The sequence below is a fragment of the Silurus aristotelis genome (genome assembly GCF_946808225.1).
Source record: "Silurus aristotelis genome assembly, chromosome: 4".
NCBI classification, from domain to species: Eukaryota; Metazoa; Chordata; class Actinopteri; order Siluriformes; family Siluridae; genus Silurus; species Silurus aristotelis.
In genome coordinates this window covers 20154353-20171852 of record NC_139577.1, presented here as the reverse complement: position 1 = coordinate 20171852, position 17500 = coordinate 20154353, and the positions used below count along the sequence as shown (strand labels likewise).

Sequence of the window (17500 nt, the reverse complement as noted above, 5' to 3'; positions counted from 1 at the left end):
AAGTCTCCGTATAAATGCACCTGCACTGTGATAGTCTCAGAGGTCCGTTTAAAGCGCAGAGAGCATCATGAAGAACAAGGAACACACCAGGCAGGTCTGAGATACTGTTGTGGAGAAGTTTAAAGCCGGATTTGGATACAAAAAGATTTCCCAAGCTTTAAACATCCCAAGGAGCACTGTGCAAGCGATAATATTGAAATGGAAGGAGTATCAGACCATTGCAAATCTACCAAGACCTGGCCGTCCCTCTAAACTTTCAGCTCATACAAGGAGAAGACTGATCAGAGATGCAGCCAAGAGGCCCATGATCACTCTGGATGAACTGCAGAGATCTACAGCTGTGGTGGGAGACTCTGTCCATAGGACAACAATCGATCGTATACTGCACAAATCTGGCCTTTATGGAAGAGTGGCAAGAAGAAAGTCATTTCTTAAAGATATCCATAAAAAGTGTCGTTTAAAGTTTGCCACAAGCCACCTGGGAGACACACCAAACATGTGGAAGAAGGTGCTTTGGTCAGATGAAACCAAAATCGAACTTTTTGGCAAAACGTTATGTTTGGCGTAAAAGCAGCACAGCTCATCACCCTGAACACACCATCCCCACTGTCAAACATGATAGTGGCAGCATCAAGGTTTGGGCCTGCTTTTCTTCAGCAGGGACAGGGAAGATGGTTAAAATTGATAGGAAGAGGGATGGAGCCAAATACAGGACCATTCTGGAAGAAAACCTGATGGAGTCTGCAAAAGACCTGAGACTGGGACGGAGATTTGTCTTCCAACAAGACAATGATCCAAAACATAAAGCAAAATCTACAATGGAATGGTTTACAAATAAACATATCCAGGTGTTAAAATGGCCAAGTCAAAGTCCAGACCTGAATCCAATCGAGAATCTGTGGAAAGAACTGAAAACTGCTGTTCACAAATGCTCTCCATCCAACCTCACTGAGCTCGAGCTGTTTTGCAAGGAGGAATGGGCAAAAATTTCAGTCTCTTGATGTGCAAAACTGATAGAGACATACCCCCAGCGACTTACAGCTGTAATCGCAGCAAAAGATGGCGCTACAAAGTACGTATTAACTTAAGAGGGCTGAATAATTTTGCAAGCCCAATTTTTCAGTTTTTTATTTGTTAAAAAAGTTTGAAATATCCAATAAATTTCGTACCACTTCATGATTGTGTCCCACTTGTTGTTGATTCTTTACAAAAAATTACAGTTTTATATCTTTATGTTTGAAGCCTGAAATGTGGCAAAAGGTCGCAAAGTTCAAGGGGGCCGAATACTTTCGCAAGGCACTGTATCTGTTACATTTCATTTTTCTGTTACAAAATATTTCCTTACTAATAAACAGCACGTTTTTTTGTTGATGAATCAAAATCAAACTTTTCTCTAGAATCCATACTCGCATCCTCACAGAAAAACATAGATCATAATTCTAACATCAGAAGCCTCGTATTTTGGTGTACTTAAGTTAAATATGTACATGTAATTTGCATAATTAAGTCCAATTTCAATTCATGCAGATTTTTCTTTTTTTTTTCCCAAACAAAATATGAGAGGAATATCAGCAATCAATTAGAAAAGGTTAATCATCAGTTTTTGAAGAAACTCACCAGATTCCTTCTCTCCCCTTTACTGATTATTAGATGATTATTAAATGGATTAAATGATCTAAGATAAATAATATGAACACAATATTCCAGTTTTTAATTCAAGTCCCTATGTCCTGCTGTATGAGTGATTACCATGGTCAAGTACTGGTATGTTTCCCTGTGCTTTAAATAAACGTTTATGTTTTTTTGTGATATGCCTCCAAATATTCAATGCAAGTTTCTAGATGAAAATCTAAGTCATTTGTCTTTTTAGAGACATTTTCCGACAGAGTATTTCAGTAAACAGTGATACATAAAAATAGTGCCTTAGTTAGAAAACTGAGAGGGAAGAGAAACTGCATTGCTCTGGTGTTCGTGAGCTGGAATAAACTGTAGAACAGGAATGGGGAGGAATTCTCTCAGGTTTGCTTCAGCATATACTGTATATATACAGTTACTGACCACATTCAACATGTGCCACTTATACTTGAAGAAAATGAAGTATTCTGCCCCTCAAAATGGTATTCAGCCTCCATATGTGAAATGCCTCTCACTCTCACTCTCACTCTCACTCTCACTCTCACTCTCTGTAATGCCATGTGTTGTTATATTGAGTTTTTGTATTGTATTGATGGTTTCTATAATTGCGACGTGATAGTTGTGGTATTAAGAGGTGGGTTAAGTCGGGTAGGTCCTCACTGAAGGCCCAGTTACCAAATGCACGGCCCACCACTGACTGCAACTGTCCCCAATCTTTGCCTGACCTGTTTGGCTTTGGTCTTTACAAAAACTCTCTCTTTGTTTCTCTTTCTCTCCCAATTTGTGAACAAGTGTTATTAGGAGCCTTTAAAAAAAAAAAAAAAAACACACACTGTTTCTTCACATAGTAAAACTGGTAACAGACACTAACTCAATTCAAGAAATATGGCTAATGTTTGATTGATTACTCGCTTTATGATGTCTATTATAAGAAGAAAACTCTCAGTCAGAGATCCATCTATCTATCTGTTTAGGTCTAATAACCCACCAGCTCTTTTATTTCTAAAAAGCTGGCAGCTTATAGGAAAAAAAAAAAAAAGATTGAATAATAACGTACACGTTGCATATTACAATGTAGCTCATAGTGAGATAAAACACTAAAGGACAACAATTCAACTGTAATTCGGAAAAACACATAGTTGCTCCAGGTGTACGAGATCAATTCTAGGTTCAAGTGTTAGTTCTATTGCTATTTTAATGCGTCTATTTAGAATGTATTTTATTCAACACAATTTTTTTTCCTTTTCTATTTTTACGTCACGGGCCAATCAATAAAAGCATTTCAGTGATAACGTATTGGTATAGTTGTGCATGTAAGAAAGAATGTCAATTTGCAAATGATTTTAGTTTTGTTTAGTTCTTAAGGAACAGCATATCATACTTGCTTCCCTATTTGTACCTACATTCAATGTATATTACTGTAAATGTAGTCCCTCATTTTTAGCTTTGATTCATAAGAAAAATAATGCAGCTTAGTATCTGGTACATGCAAAATCCTTTTTAGACCATCTAGTGGCAGAAAACGTGATTAATTTAATGCATTGACTTTGCACACTCCTTTCATAAAACTTGAATAAACTTTTTCTTACCAGAAAAGTTCACCATATCGACATTTGATTATAGGACATGATTCACTTTGTTAAATAGCGGTACACTTTAACTCTGTTTATTATCATGCCTACATTGCATATCGCAATTACCAGACAAATTCCTGTGAAGGAACTGTTACTATGGAAAAAAAATAATTATGTATTAGATTTGCTTATACCACAACTGTGCCGTAATATTGCACCTGTATATAAATACTAGGGATATTCATATATACAAACAGAACTGGACCTCAGAAACTAAGCAGAGAAAAATTGTGTACCCGCAACAAGATGATTCGTATGTGCTTTTTGAAAATCCCATTCCACATTTAGCTAACATTTACTGTTATAACAACCTTCCGGGAAGACGGTCCACTAGATTTTGGAGGGCGTTTGTGGAGATTTGCAATCTGGGGGTGCAGTCAGGAAGCTTGCTTTGTGCACAGGAGCAATGTCAAGCTAGAACAGGTTTTGGTGAAGGAAAAATGTAATGCTTGCATATAAAATTGTGTGCCTATAGCTTTGTTGTATCATTCTGGGAAAGAGCCACATGTACTGCATGTCCCAATACTTTTGTCCATATAGTATATGTATTGACAGAAATGTCTCTCTTTGTTTTGATGTTACTCCTTCTATCCATCCTGCTGCATCAACCTGAGTTTCCTCCAAATGGGTTTACAAGAGCCACAACTTATCAAAAACTCCTTCACCTTCTGATTTAAGAATTCACTCTAGTACTCTGGTATAATACAACATAGAATCTAAAGACAGATCTAAAGCTAGGTCTTAATTGCTAACTGAGGCTTGAGGCATGCCCGCTAAAACAATCGTCATAAGTACTGTTGTAACTTCTGGAGGGTTTGGATTTTTGGGATTTTCGATATCACTGTGGGGGACCTGCAGTTAGACATAAATGTTCAGATCGGTGCACTTTCTTCTACATTCTGACCTGTTCTTCTTTCTGTTTGCGTAATCTACTAAAAAGCATAATGCAATAATCCAAGCAGAAGAAAATCTCAGACTCTTAACTGCAGCTGGGTTGAGCGGGGGAAAAAAGAAAAATATAATAAAAAGAATCAAGATTGGCTAAAGGCTTCTTAGAACCTCCACTGGAAACAAAGTGCAGAAGATAAGAGACTGAATATTGACTTGTGCAGTCTTTCTGCACCCAGATGGAGAGGGTATTATGGTATCCAGTTTCCTTATACAATAACAAATTACAAACAATGGGCTTGCGATCCTCAGCGTTTAACATGATACGAGACACACACAGCACTCACAGAACACCGCAACCAAGCAAGCACGCTACAGTACCTCCAGTTTGTTTTTCTCGCCTGCTTGTGAAGTGGGAGAGGATGCCAAGGGCAAAGCAGCATCAGAGGACTTCTGCAGAGAGCCAAGAAGGAGACAGAGGGACACACAGAGGAAGAAAGCAAAATTAAAGAGGTGGAAAGGAATAAATAAGCCGTGTAGGAGTTTAAAATAGAGGAGACAAAATTCGAAGACAGGAATAGAAAAGAGCACAAGCAGTAGATGAGCAGTTGCAGGAGGGATACAGCATACATATACATATATTAATTCATTGCTTGATCCACACAAAGCTTAAACATGCACATAAACACAACTGTCAACGTCGATGAAAGCAAAACAAAATTGGAATTACTATAATAAAATGCACGAATGATGGATAGAAATTCAATAGATCCTGGCATTTATATATAAAAAGCAGTCATGCTATATAAATCTTCAAACCTAGTGTATCTTTTTGAAAAAATATCCATTTGACTGTTATTGTGAATCTGCGAGCTGCCTTGCACACTGATATCTCCCTCTTCTCGTCTCACTTCATGTTTGTTCAAAGTGCCTGCTGTACAGTTCTAGGGCCAGATAAACGGTCAGCTCCTTTCACCAAGCCCCACTAAGAGTCTTTTTCCATTACGTGGAGAAACAAGTGGGGCTGGAGGCGTGCCAAGCGAATCACTGTACCCTCCATATGTTTACCCAGGTGATGAAACAAAAGGAAAAAAGAGCAGAGCTACCAGAGAGAAAGAGCACGGGCCAAAACAGGGCAGACTACAAAGATTTGCAGCTGTCCGGGTTCTTACTTTTTTTTTTTTTTTTTTTATGTTTAGAGTCTCTTAAAAATAAAGGGGCTATAAAATCTCTAGATCTGATGGACAAAACGTTTATGTTTTGGCTCTGTTGAATAACGGGGAACATTTTTTGGGCTGCACCTCAAATAGAAAATCCTGTTCAACAAAAAAAAGACCATTCCTCATAATGATGACTTTTATGGTGGACCTTAATTAATTATACACCTGTCAATTTACTAGTGATGGGAAAATGTGATTATTTTAGTGACTTGTTTTTTTTTTTTTTTGTTTTTTATCATTTATTTCATTTCATTTCTTTGATCAGCAATAATATAAAATGACATTTTTAATAAGCAGATACCCCCAACACAGCTACATACATGCACTTAGACTATAGTTCCAATAATAAAAATATGACAATGCAGCTAAGGACAAATTGATAAACAGAATGAGTAGCTCACCTCCCATATCTCCTAGTCCGTATCCTTAGTTCTGTTTTGTCACGTGACTCCCATAATTGTTGTAACAATAATGTCAAGATTTGGACCAAAAAGCCTGATCTATTGCATTGTTTAATGTCTATGGACTTAGAGTGACTTAGAAACTATTGTCTTTGTAGTGATACAATGAAATTAGCTTGGTAGCTCTCAGAGTTCAGCAGCAATAAGAAAGAAAAAGGAAGACTAACAAAAATAACAAATAAATAAATAATATTATAATAATAAGAAGAAATTACATGGGAGCCACGTGTTAAAAGAACGAACAACTCGGACCAGAGGACTCATTAAATTAACTACTTAAATCTGTTTTTTCCATGATTTGCTCATGCGCATCCAGTCGAAAATGAACGAATCACTTTTTAAAACTACTCGTTTTTTTGTAGCCACATTAAAGACTCGTTCAAAATGAACTAATCGTTCAGTGACCTGTCACTACCATCTACACTATATGGATAAACGTTCGTGGACCGTAAGAGTCATATGTGCTTTTTAAACAACCCTTTCCACATTTTATCCCTATTTGCTAAAACACCCTCCAGTCTTCTGGGAAGATGTTCCACTAGATTTTAATGTGTGGTGTGGAGATTTGTGCCCATTCGTCCACAAGGGCATTAGCAAAGTCGGGAAGTGATGTGAGAAGGCCTGGGATGCAGTCAATGTTCCAATTCAAGGTGTTCAATAGGATTGAGGTCAGAGCTTTATAGGAACTCCACAGAAACTTCCAATCCATTTGTCTAGTGCTGGTGCAACAGATTAACAAACAAATTTTTTTCTTTGCACCAATGCATAAGATTAAAAATCTGTGGGTGTTTGGGTTTAAAATGGTCATTGGGAAGCCAAAATCCTTGTATTTAAAACTTAGTGTCACGTCAATGCAAATGAAATAGTGCCAGAAACAAATAGACACCCTGCCCCACATCTGAAGAGCTTCCTGATCCTACTGAACGGTAGACAGTTCCCCAGCATTTAATCACAATCTGTTTCGGTACAAAAGGCTGAGGAAAAACAAAAAGGCATGGAAGCCTGAAAAATGAGAAAAGAAAGTGGGAGAAACAAATTCCACAGGGGAAGCGAGTAACAGAAAGAAAGATGACCCATTCTTCTTCTTCGTTTCAACACTGAAGTGCTGCTGTCAGCAGCACCAGTCCACAGAGACGGAGTAAAACAAGCAGGTCGATTATGACCCTGGTTAGCGTGTAGCTGTCCAGACTGGGCCATTACCTGCTGATAGATCTTACTCGTAATCCACCTTTATTGGGTTAGCATCAGCACTATGCTACGCCGCAGCATTAAAGATCCAATAACAGATATGGCGCAAAAAAAAAAACATCTCCCCTTTCCACAACACCTCAGAGTAAAGCTCTATCCAGGGAAATAAGCAGCAAAGTGCCCACTGGAGAAGATGGAGGCAGACCGGTCAATATGTAGGGACAGCTATCATTGGAGAAGCGCCGAGGGCGAAGCATATCACCATCTCGATCTTAATGCAATCTGGGAAGCGGCAAAAGGCCTGACATAATTGGGCTCCTATTTTCTGAGAAGAGCTGAGCACAGCGGCGAGGGGCCAGAGGTGCCTGGCTCTCTGCTAGGAAGAGTAATAGGGAGCGTACACATCAATGCAAGACAATGCAGTCCAGTCAATGCTGGATAGGAACCAGATGATGACAAGGTCACAGGAGCCACCGGCCAGTCCATCAGCACGAAAGCCAATTACTAAGTGAAGAATAGAAGAGTGAAGAGCAAATCTATAATCTTATTATATGTGCTTAGATCTCACACATAAAGCAATCTCAAGCAAAACCCAATACCTCATGAAGTCTTTATCTTGGATATAGAAATCGATTTTTAATCTTTTTCTTTTTTTCGATATATTTATTTTTAAAGTTGTCTGTAATTCCCCAGTCATGTATGAGGACTGCAAAAGTTCCCAGCTTCTATTAGAAACTCTGGCAATGTATTGCTAAAGGTAGGATATAAAAAACAACCAAATAAAAAAAAGAAAAGAAAAGAAAAAAAAAAGGTTTCATATCAGCATGACAAATAACCTCCTGAGGCTCATTATTTTGTGATTTCAATTTGATCAAAGTAATGAAAAAACACCAACTACAAAAGGAAAAGCTAAAGATAAAAAGGTGAAAAGACTCGTTATGAAAACAAGGACGGGAAGCTGATGGTTAATATCCTGGCACATTTATTTTCCAAGGGCTTTGCTCGCTGGCTCTACGCGTCTTTTAAATGCCAGAGAACCGAAAAGGGGACAATGTGACAACGTTGCAGTGGCTTTTAATATAAGGTGCCATTTATTCCTCGACAAAACTCGACACTTATCTATTAATGTGGGCATAGCGGACGATGGAGTGGGAGGTTTAAACGGAGATGAAAAAAGCAGAGTGTGAGTGGTAAAATAAAGTAAGAATTCCGGCAGTGCTGCATGACTGCACTCCACCTTGTGTTAGATGCAGACATCCAACACAGCACTGAGTAGGGGGTTTTGTTTTTCTGCCCCAAAAGGCAGAGGCTGCCTCTCCGGTGGTTTCATTTCACGCCTGGTTTTCTTGTCCTAATCACATCAGCACAGCAACATGATGGAGAGAAAGAAGGGAGAGCTCAAGGTGCCAAGGCCTAACAACCAGAAGCCATTTGGTGTAAACTATTCTCTAACAAACCAGCTCTGAATCTTCAGACTCGTAACCACGTGTATAGAGGTTTAGAACTGCTTTTTTGTTTTTTAACAAGACACACACTGATGCAGCTGAAAGAATTTGCATCATCATATTATCAATCATCAACAATTTGAACATACTTGAAGTTTATCATATAATTATTCTTAGGATTATTATTTACCTGTAATAAATTACATAGCATAAATAACTATTTCCATAAATTTTTTTTATCACAATTCTGGTCACTTGCCAATCTCCAGCCTTGTGATATGACTACCATCCAGGTAGAAGAGGATTAACACATGCTTCCTCTAAAAAACATGAAGCCAGCCTTTTTCTCTTTTTTTGCTGCCTCATAACAAATGTTAACTGCTAACTGTAACACAGACACAGACACAGAGAGAGAGAGAGAGAGAGAGAGAGAGAGAGAGAGAGAGAGAGAGAGAGAGAGAGAGAGAGAGAGAACATATTTCTCTTGCACCGTTCGGGAGCCCAAGCATTGTAATAGTATTATTAATATTAATATTATTAATAATAATAATAATAATAATAATAATAATAATAATAATAATAATAATAATAGCTGTTAACTAAATAATAATCTGATCCGATTCTTCTTTTTTTCATATACATTAAAAGAAAATTCAATCAATGTACAGAAATAAACCGGCATAAACTAAAAAAACAAAAAAACAAAAAAACAAACAAACAAACAAAAAAAAAAACAACGATGACAATGAAAACATCAGTTGTGCACGTTAAAGACTTCGACGGCGTTTCAAATGAGAAAGCACACAGATGTTTAGTGTCAATTATCATCCGTTTGGAACAGAGGCAGGTGCATCACTTATGTTCTGATTTTCATTTCTTCTAGTTCTCTCTCCCGTCTCTTTCCACATCAACCACGGTGTAAAGTACTTTGCTTTAATTCATTTGCATTGACAAGACGCTGAAATATCAGAGAACGAGATGCACTCTCAAATCCCACTGACTTAATCTAGGATTTCAGGTAGTAAAAAAAATATAAAAAATGTATATATGCATGAGTCACATCTTTTTTTAATTTCTTCATTTACTGTCTTCAGAATTCTTACAACATATGGGCAGCTTTCCGGTGCAGGCTGGAACGTCATGAACATTTGAAAGTAGCTATGGAGTTCATCTTTCCACTGATATCTGTTCTCAGGTTCAGTGATCTATACAGGCTTCATAACTTACACACAATGAACACCTTTCACCTATTTGTTTATTTCTTTATTCTAACAGTTTTCACATAGTCATATCACCATTACACTAACATTTATATTAAGGGAGCAATCAAAGATTAGTTCAGCTTTATAGGTTTTAGTCAGTGAAATACAACACCCCAAGTGCTTGTTTATTTTTTGTTTGCTTGTCAGTGCAAGCGTCAACATGACTTCTGCGTCTTTGGGTGTTAGCTTATTAGCTCAATAACGTGCTGCTCTGAGAATGGTCAAGAGTCTTTCATTGTTCAGCTGTTCCCTGTAATGAAGTCTCATGAGCTTTTCAGCTGACAGTCACTACCAGTGTTACCTAGTTAGCATAGTTATCTATCAGTGCAGTATGTATATCATTTGTATGAAGGTTGTGTATGCAAAGCATTGGCAGCATTGCTAGTATCAGACCAAACTTTAGCTAGTTATGAAGCTAATAATTTGTTTTATTTTTTACAAAAGTGCTACCAAAGTTTAATTTAGTATATAATGGTGTTTTTTGAAAATCTGTTGTATTGACTTTTTTTAGTCACTGTAAAAATACTTGTGCATTCTGAGAATTTACTGGAAGAACAGTCTGGAAAAACCCCCACAAATAAATAAATAAACAAACAATCCACAACTGCCTGTTTAAGTTACTGCATGTTTTGTACCCTAGTAGAGAATCTTCCACTTGTTACTCTATTATAATCTTACTGCACGTATCCACTGTTAGATGTGACCTCTGAGGGAAATCTGACTGAAGCCCCTGTGTGACCTTCAGTCCAAAACGCTGAACAACTGTATGATGTTTAAAGGCTCTGTGATCTACAGAGTGGGCAGCACATATTAACTACTTTTGGTTTGCCTTGAGAAAACACACCACTGCAATCCATACTGGAGTCAGCACCATCATTTGACATTCTACTAGTACAAATAGACACACCATGCGTTTTCTTGAGGGCCTGTGGAAACCTGTACATTAATAATGCATGCAAATTATGCATCGGATTCAAAACAATGCACTGAAGGACACTGTAAAAATGTGATGTGTGGATGAACAGGGCGTACTTACAAACGAGTCGGTCACCACGTTTTTGTCGTAGTACTTCTTCTTCTCATACTTGTCCCTGATGAAGAACTCTACAGCTCTGAGAGGTTTGTTAAGGGAGAAAGCAATTCACCTGCAGTGGGTACAGAAATAATGCTTGCATGGGCACACACAAACACACACACACGCACAGAGACAATTCCAAATGTATCCTTAATTTGAGTTTAAGTCTAAAGAAGAGCGAGAGTGTAATCGGTTGTCATGGTGCTGATATCAATGTCAGTTGTTGGTCCGAAATGATTTCTAGAGTCTTCTTTTTCCTTTGGCTGCTCCCATTAGGAGTCGCCACAGCGGATCATCTGTCTCCATACCCCCCCTGTCCTCTATATCTGCCTCTTTCACACCAACTACCACATCCATAAACCACCTCCTTGGCCTTCCTCTTTTCCTCCTACCTGGTGGCTCCATCCTCAGCATTCACCTACCAATATACCTCATGTCCATCCTCTGCACATGTCCAAACCATCTCAATATCGCCTCCCTCACCTGGTCACCAAAACGTCCTACATGCGCTGTCCCTCTAATGAACTTGTTTCTAATTCTGTTCATTGTCACTGCCAATAAAAATCTCAACATCTTCAGCTCTGCTACCTCCAGCTTCACCTCCTGTCTTTTACTCAATGCCACTGTCTCTAAACCATACAACACCGCAGGTCTCACCACAGTCCTATAAACTTTCCCTTTCATTCTTGTAAATAGACTTCTATCACAAATCACTCCTGCCACTCTTCTCCACCCACTCCACCCTGGCTGCACTCTTTTCTTCACTTCTCTAACACACACTCCATTACTTTGCACTGTTGAACCCAGGTACCTGAATTCCTCCACCTTAATTTTTCTTCACCTCCAAAGCCATCCTACAGACCACCATCTGATGCTGTCTAGCTACACTGTCCCCTGCCAACACCTTAGTCTCCAATCTCCTTCAGGTTGCATCTCCTACATAGAACATAGTCCACCTGTGTGCACCTTCTTCCACTCTTATAAGTCACCTTCTGATCCTCCTCCTTCTTAAAATAAGTATTTACCACTGCCATTTCCATCCTTTTAGCACTAAGAGTGCACTGGCTTTGTGCAACCCTAATGGCTGGGTTGATTCCTCAAGTAATTTGAACACATAAAAAATCAAGGCAAATGAAAAAAATAAGACGCTGCAAAATAAAAAAAAAACCCCAAAACAAAAAATAAGACGTTGCAGAATGAAAAGAAAAAAAAGGAACAGGGAGAAAACAGCGAGGGGCAAGATGCTGATTCATAATGGAGGCCTTTTTCGGCCACAAAAAAAATTTAATAAATAAAAAATATAATCACATGGTATCAAACTAAGCCTCCAATCCCTGGAAAGAACTCTGTCTAAAAATCAGCTCTGAAGGAGACGGAACAAAACGGATGAAACAGAGGAGCCTCGCTCGTACACCAACAGCTTCAAGCCTCATGAACTTTATGGCCCTTTAAAGTGTAGATGTCGACATTTGGATCCCACTTCATGTCGAGTTTTGACATTGGACATTTAAAGTCTCTGGCATGGAGAAGCTGGTGTTGGATCTATAATGATCTCAGACGTTGAGCTATTTTATGAGTTGCTCAGTAGCTCCTGGTTCCACAAAGTCAAATGACTGTATAAGACTGTAGAGTGGACATTACTCAAAATCTCACACTCCGGTGCTCATGGAAATTCTCACTCTTCAGTGTTTTGTATTGTTTAATAATCTATAATAACGTATTATAGATTTATAATCATGCTATTCATCCACCCAAATGAGGATGAGGTTCCCCTTTTTGAGTCTGGTTCCTCTCGAGCTTTCTTCCTTATAACCACTAAAGGAGATTTTCCTTGCCACAATCGCCCCAGGCTGCTCATTAAGGATAAACACGCATCGTTCTCTTTAATTTTTAACTTCTGTAAAGCTGCTTTGAGACAATGTTCATTGTGAAAAGCGCTGTAGAAATAAACTTGAACTTCAGACTGCAGGCTGACAACATGGTTACCAGTGAATGCATCAGAAATTAAGTTGCAATTGCAAGAAATAAAGTTAAAGTTTTTTTATGAGGGGGAAACAGGCTTCCATAGGATTCAGGAAACAACAAAGTTTCCAAAGTTTGGGATCATTTCAAACTAAAACAAAAAAATACACAGTACAGTATGTTTTTTTTGTTTGTTTTTTTTTTTTTTTAAGAATAATCTGATTTTATTTTTTAGATTTACGACTTTTTATTTATATATTTGTTTTTGCATTTGATGTAATATGGCAAATAAATGCAATAAATGGGTTTAGTTTTCACAGACATCCTTGAATGCAATATCAGCAATAAAACGTTAATTTTTTTTAAAAAAGGAAACAAATTACCTGTTCATTTTAAAAGACCAGTCTTATTTTTTCTTGTATATTTGATTACTTTTATATTTGAGTACTAAATAATCCATAGCTACAGCCCTTGTCAGGTGCAGTGTTGAGATGCTTGATACAAAAATAAATACATTGAGATGCATCTCCACACTCAAGCATACACACAGTGAATAAATGCCCTAAATTCTTGTTGTTTATCAGCAAGGATATTGTTTTCTTTTTTTCTTACAAAGCACTTCATAATTTAATAAAAAAATAGCAGTGACTTCATAATAAAAACCCAGTTTCGTTTCATGTGACGTGAGTCGCTACAAGGACCAGCAGCATAACAAGTCACAAGTCTCAAAACCTTGCTGTAATTTACAGTTGTGGAGTACAGGAATATAATGCACCTTTCGCATTGTAAAAATTTGATCAAATTACTGCACGTCTTCATTAGTAAGGGGACAAAAAAATCTGAGGGAAGCTTTAAGAATCGGTAAGAATCACATGAAAGACGTGACTCATCGTGACGCACAATCAACCCACTTCACGACTGATGCCACTGGAGGGGGCTGATTTTAACCTTGTAGAACCTGAACAAGGTGTGCGTTGACACCCTATAAACAAAAGTTTAAGGACACCTGATAAGATTAATATGTGCATTTTGAACCTCACATTCCACATTTAGCCTCTATTTGCTGTTATAATATGCTACACTCGCCTGGAGGATGTTCCACTAGATTTTAGAGTGAGGTTAATGGAGATTTGTGTTTATTCAGCAACAATGGTTTTAGTAAAGTCAGGTATTGATGTAGGGTGAGGAGGCCTGGGGTGCATTCGACATTCCAATTCATCCCAAAGGTGTTAAGTACAGTTGACGTCATCACTCTATAACAGGCCAAGATGGTCCACTCCATCCCATGTAAACCATATCTTAATGTAGCTGCTTTAGACTATCAAGATGGAACAGGTTTGGGTCTCTTAGTTTGCGGGAAGGGGAAATTTAATGCTACTGCATCCTATACAATTGTGTGCCCCCAACTTTGTGGTAACGGTTTGAGGAAAATCACATAAGGCTGAAAAAGACAGGTGTCCCATTACTTTTGTCCATATAATGTATCAGGACTGCAATTTAATCACAGAGTTCTCTGGTGACCAATATATCTTAGCGTTCATATGCTCATTAAATTTAGGAGTGCACTAGAGACACTTCTTTCATTGTCTAGATTTGCAAAAAGGAGCTTTAATAAACTTTAAGACAAGTCAGAAATGACTTGAATATACCTCGCCTTTTAAAAAAAAAAAAACTTGGTTAGATATCAGAAATATTCGCTGCCTCATAGGTAGTCAAAATACACATGCAAAATGCAGTTCTCCAGTTCTCACCTTCCTACTGGGTGAAAAAGAGCCTTGCGGTTTCCTTCATCTTTGCACTTGATATTTGAGTCACTGTTTGAGTCTCATACGTCAGAGTCAAACTAGCACAGGCAATCAGATTGTACCTATAGGCGAAGTACCACATCAGATTAGTGCTGGTCTACTAATGGTATCTCAATAACTTCTTCCTACTTCATATAACTGTGCTGTAGAAGTGTATATTCATGCCTGCAGAGACAATCAGTTAACATGCAATAACCTCTCCATAGACAGTTAGCATCTGCCTTAAAGCCCCTTATCCTGACCTTCATACATCAAAGCTGATACAATTTTATGTTTAAAGGCCCCACTTTGTCTTTGGATTGTATCTTTGCTGTGGCCAGCAAGCTTTAAATGGCATCTTAAACTCGTTAGTGTATAAGCTCCTGTATTTGCTCTCTATTTCCCTCATTAGCTGCACTAAAGTCAGGATTTTTAATGCTGCTAGACAGTTAGACTGCCCAGTTAGACAGTGAGAGTAAAGAAAGAAGGAAAAGGGAGGGAAAAAAAGAGATAGAAGATAAAAATGATACTTAGTAAACATAGTAAATGTAAAAAGGAAAAAAAAAAATAAAAACAAGCATGAAGGCAATAAAATAAATAAATAAATAAATAAATAAATAAAAAGCAGAGCTCTGATACCACACTGATCCCATACAGTGCTGAGAGATCACAAAACAAATAGATATGCACACCCATCAGACAACACACACACACACACACACACACACACACACACACACACACACACACACACACACACACACACACACACACACACACACACACACACACACACACACACACACAAAACTACTATTATGCAGGTCTGGAGCAAAGTATTAAGGGCAAGTGGGTAAATTAATAGTTTGAAAATTTACTTTGACAAAACAAATATATAAATGTACTGATGGTAAACTATATTTTTTTATTGAAAAATCCTCCCTGTGTATAAATAACACACCTTTAGTATCTGGGCAAGTAGTTTCTCTGAGCATTTAGCGGAAATACTTTGCCATGCCTCATGTAAAACTGGCCAAAGGTGTTCTTGGTTGGTTATTTAGTTTAAATAATGTTTACAGAGCTTAGGCGTATGCTTCGAGTCATTGTCTTGTTGTAAGGTGATGTTGGTTCCAATCAGCTGAAGTTCAGAAGGAATTGCCTGGCGTTGAGGTATTGAATGGTAGCCATGTTGGTTCAGTATTCCGTTTACCTGTAAATAAGTCTTTAACTCTCACTGCCCCATGACAACCCTGAATATTTAAGTTCTACCTCAATGTTTAAATGTGGCTATAAGGCAGGCTGTTCTCTTACAAAAACTCTACTGTTAGCAAACAAAATGTCAAATTTGGACTTCTCTGTCCACAGAACACAGTCATTTACTGACCAATTCTTGTGGGTTTTTTTGCCTGTTGCCTAGTTTGCATATGAACAAAAATAACAAGCATAGGTCTCAAATAAAAGACTAGGTGTTTCCAAACATATGACAGCCATAAACACACACAGACACACAGATGTCCAGCCAAGCTGATTTTATGCAAGTAGAAGGGAAGGGAAACATGTAATTTTAAATCTGAGAAAAGAAAGATAGGGGAAATCAAAAGCACCCTACATTCCTAAAAAACGACTAATCTTGTACAGGAGGGAGGACAATTAGGAGCTCCAGGCTGCTTAGCTTCAACACTGTAAACTGAGAGATAGTGAGTCATCAAACAAGTATCAATCCCTTTACTACGACTGCATTTATCTATTAAAAAACTATTGTATTTTGCTAAGAGAATAAAAAGGGGGAAACTATTTCTCTTATATATTCTACTTTGCCATTTGAATTATCAGAGTTGCAGAAAACAAAATACATTTGTGATTCTGAAATTTAATTCAATCCAGAAGTATTAAGTTCAGCACCATTGACTGTTGCAACCACAGTATGCAACCTTAAAATTTCTGTTCTGCTCATTGTGAATGGCTTTCAAGGACAAGATTAAACACATAAAATAATCTTGCCCTCAATCACTTTGGACAATAAAAGTTCATGAGTTTTTTCCTCCAGAAAAAGAAAGCGTTCTAATTTAAGAAACTAATTATCTTGAGGTCGGTTCAAGTAAACCAAATCTGAATTAAATTTATTACAATTGCAATTGACAAAGCAATAAGTTGGCTGCTTTTACCGGTCACCTATTTGCAAGTAATTTCTTTAATCAGAATTTAACCTTTTTTTTTTTTTTTTAAGATTCAAAATAGGTACTTGTTTATTAAGGTTGCATCGTATATCTTATTTTATAAAAATATCTCTGACGACTCAAAACAAAAATCAGGCAAATTTATCTATTAATGTGAAATACAAAGAGAGCAAGTGGTAGCTCAGTGGTGTAGATCTGATCAGAAGGCTGTAGGTTTAAATCCCAGCACCACATAGCATGGCATTGCTGGGACTTTAAGCAAGGCCATTAACCTTCAATTGCTCAATTAAATGTAAGAAAAATGACAAATGTAAATGTACTCTCTTCTATTAATTTTATTAATATGAGCCGTCTGCCTGGAAATTTAACATAAGCACCACTGTGAATATGTGGAACTTTCTTGGTGTTAAAATTCCTCTAAAGTTTGAACGCCAAGTCTAAATAATGCCCCGGGTCATTCCCTATATTATTATTATCATTTTAACTGAATTGTAATACTGAAGCTTATCTTTAAGCTAGAAATTCATAAAATAGATTGTATAATTTTTTTTTCCTCAACATTCCACAAAAAACAGACTGGGAAAGAAGGAGAAGGAGAAGGAGAAGGAGAGGGGGATGGGGGTCGACTGCTCTACAATTCACCAGAGTCTCCTGCTTTCCATAGTGAGCACATCTTCATTTCTGCTACAATTTAGATGAAGAGTCAAAGGCCAAGAACTGCATGAAACAGGGTGAGGGTGAAAGAATGAGCCCGAGAGACAGACTGAAA

At 37.7% G+C, this 17500-nt stretch overlaps 1 protein-coding gene across 6 annotated transcripts in view; it reads right to left on the bottom strand.

Moving 5' to 3' along the window:
• Nucleotides 1-17500, bottom strand: part of smap1 (small ArfGAP 1) — a 115553-nt gene that overhangs the window by 60674 nt on the left and 37379 nt on the right. For 3 of the 6 annotated variants that reach the window (XM_083539432.1, XM_083539433.1, XM_083539436.1), the window contains exons 4-5: nucleotides 10770-10845; nucleotides 4539-4610 (exon numbers count right to left, since the gene is read on the bottom strand). In XM_083539432.1, coding sequence (XP_083395558.1) covers nucleotides 4539-4610; nucleotides 10770-10845 — 148 coding nt within the window. The remainder of the gene's footprint in view (nucleotides 1-4538; nucleotides 4611-10769; nucleotides 10846-17500) is intronic. The other 3 variants (XM_083539434.1, XM_083539435.1, XM_083539437.1) reach the window with 1 other exon arrangement.